The following is an 11,686-nucleotide window of genomic DNA, read 5'->3' as shown; positions in this document are numbered from 1 at the left end:
CAGGTGCTAAACATCAAAAAATTCTTACTTGGTGTCGAGTGATCTTTAGGTGTTGAGCATCAGGAAAAACATAGTTGATGCAAAGTAACACAGTATGTGTTGAGCACTAGTATTTCAATAGTATCAAGCTGCTGCATTATTTCAAGTGATGAAGATTCACCAAATCTAAGCTGACATAATGGTTACATTGAATTTTGTGAATGAGTTGGAAGATAAGGATGATGAGCTGGTGGCACAAAATCCTATGTAAACTATTTTTGAGCGAATTCTAAAAGATTATTCAAGAAGTTTTTAGAGAAAATAGAATATGGGTTAGATGCAATGAATCCTACCTAATCCGTGCAAATTGAAATTAAAGAATGGAAGAATCGAGCAGGAAAAGGTACTCCAAGACTTCTATTTAAAAATTCATAGACCAAGAAGCAAAGAGTTGCTAATACTATTGCTAAAAAAGAGCCAAGTCTGCAAAGTGGTTGAAAGGGTGTCAAGGGGGAGACATCTAGGAGAAGGAAGAGCACAAAGGCTCTGCTTCTACGAGTGGTCATGAAAAGATGATTGCACTAGTACATTGAGTATTGAGACTCAAGGAGACTAAGCTTGAAAGGAGGGCAAGTTGTTAGAATTGCAGAGATTGAAGACCAAGAAAGGGTATGAGCTGGGAAGTGATCTGAAATCTGCAAGATAAGTTGTATGCCATATTCAAGTCAAGATTTTTCTAGTACTCTCTAGCAATTGTATTAGATTTAAAAATCCTATGGACTTAGGTTGGCCTAACAACCATTTGTAAATCCTTTAATAGGCTGGCATTCCAAATGAATGTTCTAAAGTCCTTGAACCAAGCCCACTTCTAACAAGGTGGATAAATCCTCTAACAAGGTCACATTTAACAGTGTATTTTAAGCCTTTAACAAGGCTAGTCTTTCACAGGGCATCACTTCAGAAGGGTGAAAATTGAGTAGCATGTTACTGGTGGTTTTTCCCAAATTGGGTTTCCAGGTAAATCACAGTGTTATGTGTTGATTTCTTATGTGTTATACCTGCATATTGATTTACATTAACTTGCTAATTAGATAAGTCTAAACTTCAATGAATGAATAGTTGAATGAGCTCACTATTCTTAGTGAAAAGTTTGAATAGGACATTTGGACCTTGAATAACTGATTCACCCCCCTCCCCCCTCCCAGTTATTCTAAATCATTTCTAACAGGAATAACTACAATTTAAGGAATTTATGGGGAGCAATGCATGGGGTAGGAAAGACAAGTATAAGAGGATCAACCTTAGGAATTCTAAGCTCAGGATTCTTATCTACCTTATATCACTGATAGGATCGATAAAGATGATTGGGACAAGCAGGGTATGCTTGAGGAAGAGATGGAAAATATAAGTCTATTCTAGCACAATCTTGAGTGTGTCAAGGCTTATAAAGAGTGATTAATGGCGTAAACTTCTCCATTAAGGGGAAATTTAATGCATTTATGAATAGGTGAGGCCATAAACTCCATGGAAGAGAACCAAGGAATATATAAAATGCCTTCAGTAAGAAGAGGATGATTGTTTTATCACTTCTATGTTTTTTTATATTAGAGAGGGAATAAATTTTCCATGAAATAATATTAATTAGAAAGAATTGATTGTTTATGATTTTTTTTTTATGAATCTTGTGCATCCTTGATTCTTTTGAGTAATTTCATAGTGTTATTCATCTTGAGGATACTTAGTCATTGAAAAAGTTTTAAAAGAGATATTTTAATTTTCTTTTCTAGATATAAAAATTTTATGATAAAGAAAATTAGTATATTGATAATAATGAACCATGTAAATAGATATTGGTGGAATTATGAGCTTAACATGTTTTGATACTTAAGAGAAGAACTTGCTATGTTTTTCCTAATTGTATGTGGAATGAACACATGAATCATGTTGAATTATGCATTAAATGAGAATCTTGGAAAATATTTTGTATATACATATAAAATGGAATTAGATTTGAAATGTATGTTTGAAGTCTACAATATGTTGCATTGAGAATAGAATATGAATGCATCATGTAGAACATACTCCATTACTTTAGTCAGTTTTATTTGTTTAGACTTCCTCTAGTTGGGCTAGGTATCCTTCATGTAAAGGAAGCATTCTAGGGAAGCATAAATGTTTCATGGTAGGCTGGAAATGCACTACAACAACATTCTTACCCTTTTAAATTTTGTAAGAAGTTATTCATAATTTCTTTGAGGAAGGTATGACCCTTTAGTTCCTTATGTTCTATGCATTCGACTTCGAGGTATGTGATGAATATGTTGTTATTGTTTTTGTGTGTTAGGAAATACATGTTTTCTGATTTGGTCTAACTTTTTATCTCAAACTAATTTGATTTGACAATTGGTTTGAATATCTTAAGTCATTTATGTAGATATGTTGGTTGGAATCCTATATTGATTGAGGGAACATCTTTCATTGTATTGTTATTGGACATTGATAGATAGTCAACATTATATTTTTCCTAGAATCAAAGGTATGCCTTATCTTTTTGATAGTTTTAGTTGAAAACTATACTTTTTCTATTCATGTTTTATATCAAAACTATTTATGTTTTTTCAACTTGAATGTAAATGATTATATGCTTAGTTTGATAGTTTGGTCAATATTTGAGTTGTAATTTGTTTCTTTATTCGGAAATTTGATGTGTAGGTCAAAATCATGTGTAATTAATTATTTAAAACATTATTATTTAGAAAATAAATTATTATTTCCAACTCAAAAGAAGTTTTGTCGACATTTGGCTTTTGTCTTTTTTGCAATTTATGGAAATTGGCCTATGTGGCAACGTTGTGAAAATCTAGTCTTTACATATAGTATCAGATCCATGTTTTCATCCTCCCAATCCATTTTTGGTTTATATATCCCAAAACTAAACATTAATCTATTACATCTATCTTAGGTCATTATACCCCTCCATCTATATTAGATGTGGAATCTAGATACTTATCTCATCTAGAGTCTATCTTTGTATTATACCCTAGGGTTGTGTTTATAGCTAGAGTCTACATCATATCATAACCTCGAGTCTCTAACTTCATCCATCATTTTTCCTAGAGGTCAAAAATCATAATTGTTATAATCTAGTTATGAGTATATATTAAATCCAAAGAGAAATAACACAAGAATGCAAACAAAATTATATAAATCTTGAACATGAGGAAGAAAGTATCATACCAATTTTAGCTAGAGATAAACATGAAAAGTTCCTTAAGATATTTATCAAAGTCATGAAAGGTAATCTCCAACACTATTTCAAAGTTATAGTTGATAAAGAAATTAAAATACCCACTTACATTGATACATCTAGACGATGATAAAGTTGGTTCTAGGGGACATGCTAAGAACACCAATATCAAAAATTTAGACAAACAAATAAATGATGGACCCTTTTACTTACAACTAGACTACAAAGGTCTCACTAAGATAGCAAAACCTATGCACACTAATGACCTTGTGTTGGAAGAACTTGGAGAACTAAGACGATAATTGGATAGCACCAAGAGTTCTAAGACATCTTCAATCAAGTTCTCTATTGAAGATATATGCCTTTATATGCTTGATCCTAGCATACATATGCCACTATTCCCTAGACGAATATAGGTTTAGTTGTTTTCTTATTTTTAGAAATCTCAAAATCCAAATCCTCTTTTTTAATCTCTTAAAATAATGTTACGAGATTATGGGAAGTTATAGGCTCGTTAAATTAGCACAATCTTTAAGTGTGATGTTTGGATAAGTGCTTGGGTTTAGTTTTCATTCCGCAACTATTATATTTTTCCTATTAATTTTTTGTTTTTACAATAATTTTCTTGCACTAGAATGCCCTTTTTCACTTATCTCTATTCTTCTTTTTATCTCAAGACTTAACTCACCCAATTTTCCTAAATTTATATCTCTCCTTTGGATAGTTCATTTCACTTTGAACACCACTATTCTCAATTTTCTTCATCTTTTACATTCTTATATCTTATTTAAAACCAATTTCAAAGTATCCCCAATAGGTTGGTAGGATAGCTTGATTCAATACCACTTGTAACTTTCCTTTTAATATTTTTACTATTTTTTTCAATCCAATAATTGACTTAGGGTTTTACATGTAAGGGTTTGATTAATGTATTTATAAGTGTAGCTCTATGAATATTTTATTTGATACAAGCATTAAGTAATAGGGCCAATTGGCAATACTAATACAATTTGTCAATTTTGAAATCCCCAATCTAAATGGTTCACTAATTGGGATATGTTTGCCACTAAAAAAGAAGGAAACAAAATGATTATTAAATTATGTCTCATATCAAAAGATATTTTAAAAAATCATGAAATTATGTTACCCTATGTCTCACCTTGGCTAGTGTAACCAAGGGGTTCTCTTTGTAATCTCGAATTCAATCTATGTACACATTTTATTTGCATTCATTGATCATAATATATCTTATTCTTGTCATATTGATCTATACATTTCATGGTGATTTAGATTAGGCCTCTAGATCTTGGTTGATAATCTCTATGGCCAACTCCTACACCTATTTTAAATGATTTTCTTGTTGTTCCAATAATTTTAACAAGAGAGAATGGTTTTTTTTTTTTTTTTTCACTTAGAATTGGTATAATCTTCTTAAAAATAAATGTTATTCTTATCTATGTAGAGTGCATGTTTCCTTCTCTTATATCAAGATTTTTTTATTTCAATTCATTTGGATCTTGTTAATTCTATAGAATTTTTGTACCATAGTGTATTAGTTCTACATATCTTTAAAAGACACATGGTATGTCACTTCTAAAGAATCAAGTAAACCCTAATGAATTGAAAAGTAAAAATCAATCAGAAGGAAGGAAACCTCTAAACTCCATAGATCATAGGACATAAGCATTTGTTTCCTTGAAGATTGTGCATGCTCTTGGGATAAAAAATTATATTTTCCTTTATGCTAAACATTATATTGAGCCAACACAATGACTACATGAAAATTCTAAGCAAAGTTGATCAAGTGTAAGAAATCAAAATAACAATAGAAATATATTTTCTTTTGTCAAAGAAATAATATCATTTTTGAGGTGTCTAGATATTTTATTTCCATATTGCCTCGAGAGTATCAATATATTTTCAAATGCAATTTACCATTTAATTTTGCACTCTCCATGATAGAATGCTTCAAATAAAATATCATTTAAACAAGAAACATTATCTTGTGCTAGATTAAACTTATATCCACGTAGCCTTAAGATATCAATTATATTCCTATTTACATTATCCTTATGCATTCATCCTAGTCCTTACCTTGTTATATTCATTTCTTTCTCTAATGTTATTGTTATATATTTAAGGTTCATTTCAAATGGTTGGTCTAGTTGAATCATGGAGCATGTAAAAATAAGCTCAAAATTTAAACAATCAACTTTCTTAACACTTTCTACTAGTTCTTATGAATTGAATTAAGTGGATTTTTGTTCAGTGTATTATTTTATGGAATTTAAAGACATTCATTGTGCCAAGAATTGAAATTTTAGACTAAAAATTATAATAATGTTTGGAACAATGCATTCCTAGATATCAAGAAATCTTCACAAGTTTACCAAACTTCAAAGATGAAGAAAAAGAGGTTTCAAAAATCTTTATTCTACAGGTTAGATCCAAGTATATCTTTTAGATCAAACTAGTAATGATGGGATTGAATTCATGTCATTGAATGTAAAACCACAATGTTGTTTTGCACTAATTTAAACTATAAGACAATTAACATACCAACAAAATTGTTTTTCAAAGATAAGAAAGTATCTTTGCAACATCAATAATTGATTCTAAATTAAATCATCTTAATCTTTACATTCAATATTTAAATATTCTATATACTATCAATTTTAGATAATTAATTTGACTTTTAAACTTTTTATTAAATTTTCATGTGACTTACATATTTCAATTATAACAAAATAGACATAATATTAAACTCTAATAACAAATTATATAAAATGCCCAAAACACAATTTCTTCAAAATTTATATCTTTGAGATTTTAAACTCTAATATAAAAATATGCAAATAGAAGGTACGCGAAAAAATATCCTCCTATGTTTTCTTTGAATTTAAGGAAAGACAGGAGGTCCATCTCCTTGACTAACAGATGGAGGATCATATTTACTAAACAGCTTATAAGAAGATACGATGGAAATAGCAATAAGAACTAACACAGTTGCAAATGTTATAATAACAGATACCAAAGCTCTATTGCAGAACTTTTCATAAGTACTACAAAATTCAACCCATGTCACATTTTCATCACCATTCTTTGCCAAATATACCAATTCAGTTGCCACTGCTCCAGCTCCAAGTATAATATATGTTAAAACCTGCACATCCAACTCAACTTATTAATAAAAATTAAAAATCCATGATCACATTACTTTATCCATTTGTATAAAATCATATGTTTATAAATATTGGATTCAATCAATTAAGTCAAAATATATAGGTCTGAAAAACTCTACTCATAAAACTTGGGCTAGTTAAACTCATTAATGAAAACAATTTATCTATATTTGAACGTCATACATAACCTTTCAATAAAATTAAATAATATAAACAATCTACTCAAAATCTGATTAATCCCATTAATGAAAACAATTTAGAGTGATCTCTCATGTCACCTTCTACTTCATCTTACAGTGAGGCTCACTATTACTCACATTTACTGATAAATACTCTATATTCACTTGGGTCCATTTTCTTTGCCAGAAGAATGATTTTTTATTTTTTACAAGTTTGAAGAATTCAAGGCTCATGCTAAGAAGCAATCTGCTATGTATCCCAAGATTCTTTATACTGATAAATCGAAGCCATATTTGGCCAATTTGTTTTACTAGAAATGATGCTTCCCAAGATGGAAGCATAGATAATAAAAAATAATTGATGATATTGCATAAACAAGCAAGAATCACAGTATGTCACACTCTCATAAGCATCTGTATTGTTTGGCTGGATATTTCAGCCCATTTATATTGAATATTTTTGCAGGAAGACATATTGTCAAAGCATTTCTGGATAAATTTTGTACAAGTACTTGAACCCTAGGTCTTTGAGTGCTCTATCTCAGTGACGAACTGATTGCTTAAATAGCTTCTAACTTTTCAGCAGTTTATGTAGAAGGCCTGTGACAAGAATCCACCTTCTTAACAGAGAACATTGAAATACATCTAATTTGCTATGGAAAGTTTTTAACCCTAAACGGAGGAGCTCTAGTTGTTGTTTATCTATGTTTATCTTTTTAAGAGAAGTATGCCAAATGTGGATCACTAACAAAATCAAAGTTAAATCTTTTGTTTCTTATGAGATTCTTTTGGTAAAGGCTGGAGCTTTTCCACTAAAGACTTCAGCAATAATTAGGTTACTTTGTTACTTAAAGAAGGTTATAACACGTATGACTATTGTTAGAGAAATTTGAGAATGTCATGTGGAATAATAATATTGATGGAAAAAAAAGTTTACTACATTAAAGAATTCAATTCAATTGAAGAATATGGTGAGAAAGCTTATCTAAGGGTTGCTATTAAAGATAAGGCAAGGTTGTTATTGGTACAATTGAGGATGGGATCTCATCTTTAGATGAGTGCATGAAAGAGGTCCAAAGAGGCTTGGGAGGAGAGAGCTCGCATGTTTTGGAGGACAGAAGCAATTGAAAAAGAATGGCATTTTCCCTTTGAATGCACAGCATACAACAACATCTGAACATACTATGATGTTATTCTAAAAGCTGATAGAATGCATAGCTTATTTGAAGTTGACAAAATCAACCAAACTACTCAATTTTTAGTCATAATACATAGAAGGAAATTGAAAATAAAAAGAAATATAGAAATTTCTTATTAGTGCTCCCACCACACGCTTATCCATGCATATCTTCTTTTAAAATATGACCTAAAAGATGACCCTGTTTTCCCAGTGGAGCTACGGCATAGGTTGAAAAAGTAGTGTTTCCTCTTTGGTTTTATGTACGTTATCATCACTTGTACTGTTAATAGCAATAGATCATTACTCTGCTCGTAAAAAGCTAGTGGAGGGTTAAAACTGGTCTAGGCATTTGGGTGAGAAGGCCAAGATAGCTGTGTTAAAGGAAGCTGAACATGTTGCTCAGTTGGAGACACAAGATAAATTCAATAATTTGATGAGGACATTTCTCATGGATTCCTCTCTGTAAACTTCAATTTCATTGCAAGCATCATTTCTTCACATGTAAACTCTGATTAATTCATGTAGGGTAGAATTTGTGATTGTATCAAGCCTAAGTCTATTGACAAAGCAATCGATTGTTCTAACCTTTGATAAATGGGAAATTAATGGCAATTATTGTCAAAACAAACTTCACCACAGCTTAGCCCTTCAAATAACAATATAGGATTGAACAAAACAGAATTTCCACATGAATGTGGTGTGATATTAATTAAACTGGCTGAAACTTTCAGCTTAACCCATCAATGAAAACAAAACAAAAAACTGCCTTTACCAAACTCAACTAATAAACAAAAGCTCGGTAATCTACAATACCTCAAAAAACAAAAAATACCAACAAAAACTGTTTTCTCTTACCTGATCTGAAAGAAAAACCACCCACGCCCATAACAAGCTATAGTTGCATGACCAGAAAATTCCAGAGCAGAATGCAAATATAAGAGAAACCCCACCACATATTCCATTTGCATAAGCCAAATACCTTCAAACATTTGAACACAAATAATCCATCAGTAAGATTAAAATGCAAAAACAAAAGCCATCAAATAAACCATAGTGTATATAACTATGAATCAAGATTGCATGCAAAATTAAGTAAACCATGCAGACCAAAACATCTCCATGAATATTTTCACAGCTTACCTGAATCCACCAACATTCATGTAATCCAAGGTCCCATATTGATTGCTCTGATGGAGTTTTAGGGTCACAATTAGGGAAGAAAGAGAGAGAGCAACAGGAACAAGCCTTAACCATGTCTCAAATTGTTTCCTTTCAGAAACTGCTTCTTTCTTCTCCATCTCACCCCTCACAAACTTCACCAGCAATACTTCTTCAGAGATTTATTGCTCAATCTGTTCTCCAGAGTTTGTATTATTAAAATACAATTTCTAAATTAAGGATAGGATTGAAGGCAAGACAGATGAATTGAACAGAATCCTTAAAAAAGGCATTAAAATTCACAACTTTAAGGTTGATGATATCAAGATTGCATTAAATTCTTATTGTCTTTTCACCCCTTCATCTTCAAGTAACTTTGCATTTTTGCCCTTTCCTAACAACTTTTATTTTGAATTTCAGTTGAAAAACTTATTTTCTATATTTAATCAGAACGGATAACACCATGCTAATTGAAAACCAGTGAGAAAACCCTTGTTTAGACATTGTTAACAGATGCATTGAGTTCTTCTTAATGTTAATTAAATGGTTTTATTCTTGCATGTTCTTGCATCCATTTTTTTAACCAAAGATTCTATTTTTAATTTTTGTACTGCAATTACGTCTCTTATGGCGGCGAGCTCATTTATTGGTATTCCTTAAAATAGTTTATTCATTGAAATTTATTGCAACATCCTACCAACCGTTTAAATGACTTGCAGTGTTTCACTGCAAACCAAAATTACTAATTCATCGCCCAAGTACAAATTTTTGGCCTTACCTAAGTATTCTCATCTCACGTTCTGTTTTTTCTTGAATAATAGGAATTTCTTTTCTTTTTAAGATAGAAACTTCAGTTGGTTAGGTATTCTATATTTTAATACTATTATTAAGTTTAGGTTGTAGTTAAGTCTACAGGCTAATGGGGTCGGCTTAACTCAGGAGTCTATTTGAAATAAATTCTATTCGAAATTTTTTCTATTAGTAGAACAATAGGCAACGAGCTCCATTCATTTGTAATTAATAAAAATATTTTGAACAAATCAGACAGCATTTTATATATTATAAATATTTATTGTACTTTAAGTACACGTAAAATATCTATTTAAAAATATTTAAGAAATTAGTTTTTGTCAATTAATCTGGTATCTTCATTTACACTCCAAAATTAGGATTAGGTCTTCCATCTAAATAGGTGGAATTGTCCAAATACCCATTCTAATTCCATTTCCTAAAACCAAGCAAAGAAAATTTCAATAGACGAAGAAATCTTTTGGTTTAAAATAGATATCCTACGCTAAGAAATTTGGTTTTCCAACCTGGTTTCAAAATGATAGGCTTTTTGTGGGAAAGTGTATTTTTGAGGGAAATTTTGTAAGCTTGATGGAAAGATTGTAAGACCATCTCAGAAAGATTCTAAGAAAATTTTCACAGAAAACCCATATAAATCGTGAAGATGGATTTCATGTGTTTTTGTGAGAAATGTGGCAAAGATAACTAAAAGGTACATTCTTCACATTCACCCAAAAGAGTAGTACAAATTCCTTTATATTTCTTTCCATTTTTTCATTTAACTTGTTAACATGTTTAAACTAGCAGTTGTGCTTGCAACGATGAGCCGATAGGTGTTTACTTTAAGTCAAATAATTTTTTTTTTTTATAAATCAAATAAATAATATTTACTTATTTAATTTTTAAAAACTAATAAATTATCATCTAAAAAATATTCTCATAAAAAAGGGAAATCCCTATGTTTCACCTCTGTGAGCATCACCTAGATTCAATGACTACTAAGTATTCTATTTATTATCATGAGTGATGGATTCTTGTAAACCACTAGTCATTGAACATGAGTAAATGAGTTTGACTCAAAAATTACATAGTTAAACCCTAATAACAATATCACAATTTAACTTGTTGTGGAAAAATATTTCCTATTATTAATTTAAAGTCTATTAACTTAAATATATGAATAAAATCATTTTAAAAAATTAAAAACTAAACTAATTTAAAATCTACCAACTTAAATATATGAAATAAATAATCATTTAAAAAAAATCTCCGTTAAAACAACTATTATGAAAAATTAAAATGAGAAATATTAAAAAATAAATTAAAAATAGCAACTCCCATGGCTAAACTAAAAATCAACATTTAATTGAAAAATAATACTAATTTAAAAAATAAACTAAAACAATTTAAAAACTAAAATTTCAATCATACAAATATCTTAATCACTAATCCTATTTGCTAAATTGAAAATCAATATTTAAAGTGAAAAAATAAAGTAATTTTTAAAAATAACCTAAAAACTAAAACTTTAAAAAATAATTATAAAAACTAAAAATTTAACTAATTTAAAGTCCATTGACATAAATATATAAATAAAATAATTATTTTAAAAAATTTTCAAAAATTAATATGAAAAATATTTTAAAATAAAGTAAAAAATAGGAACTCCTCCCACAATTTTTTTTTTTTTGGATCAATAAGAGGCCGAAGTCAATGATTACTTATTATGTGTTATGATTAAGTTATTATTATTTTTATTTATTATGCGCTTGAGTAGATTCAAACCCAAGACCTCTCCAATAAGAGGCTCACAATTTACCATTGTGTTGTAGGCTCTTACCTATCTCCTCCCACAAATATTGTATTGGCTAAATAAAAAATAATATTTAAAGTAAAAAAACTAAACTAATTGCCCCCACAGGTTAGGTGAGTTGGTCTGAGGTTTGTGGGTGATCCCCATGGTCTCGGATTC

At 29.9% G+C, this 11,686-nt stretch overlaps 1 protein-coding gene across 1 annotated transcript; it reads right to left on the bottom strand.

Moving 5' to 3' along the window:
* Positions 1-6,027: 6,027 nt before the first annotated feature.
* Positions 6,028-9,080, bottom strand: LOC149542318 (CASP-like protein 2A3). The gene is made up of 3 exons (XM_089796196.1): positions 8,908-9,080; positions 8,623-8,746; positions 6,028-6,389 (listed from the first exon to the last, which is right to left on the bottom strand). The coding sequence occupies exons 1-3, from the start codon at positions 9,063-9,065 to the stop codon at positions 6,126-6,128; spliced, it is 546 nt and encodes a 181-aa protein (XP_089652322.1). The 5' UTR covers positions 9,066-9,080; the 3' UTR covers positions 6,028-6,125.
* Between the last annotated feature and the right edge of the window lie 2,606 nt (positions 9,081-11,686).

This window comes from Cupressus sempervirens, chromosome 8, assembly GCF_028749045.1.
Source record: "Cupressus sempervirens isolate cs-2001-9-10 chromosome 8, ASM2874904v1, whole genome shotgun sequence".
Classification (NCBI taxonomy): domain Eukaryota; kingdom Viridiplantae; phylum Streptophyta; class Pinopsida; order Cupressales; family Cupressaceae; genus Cupressus; species Cupressus sempervirens.
The sequence above is the reverse complement of the archived record's forward strand: the minus strand, read 5'-3'. Positions and strand labels throughout refer to the sequence as shown.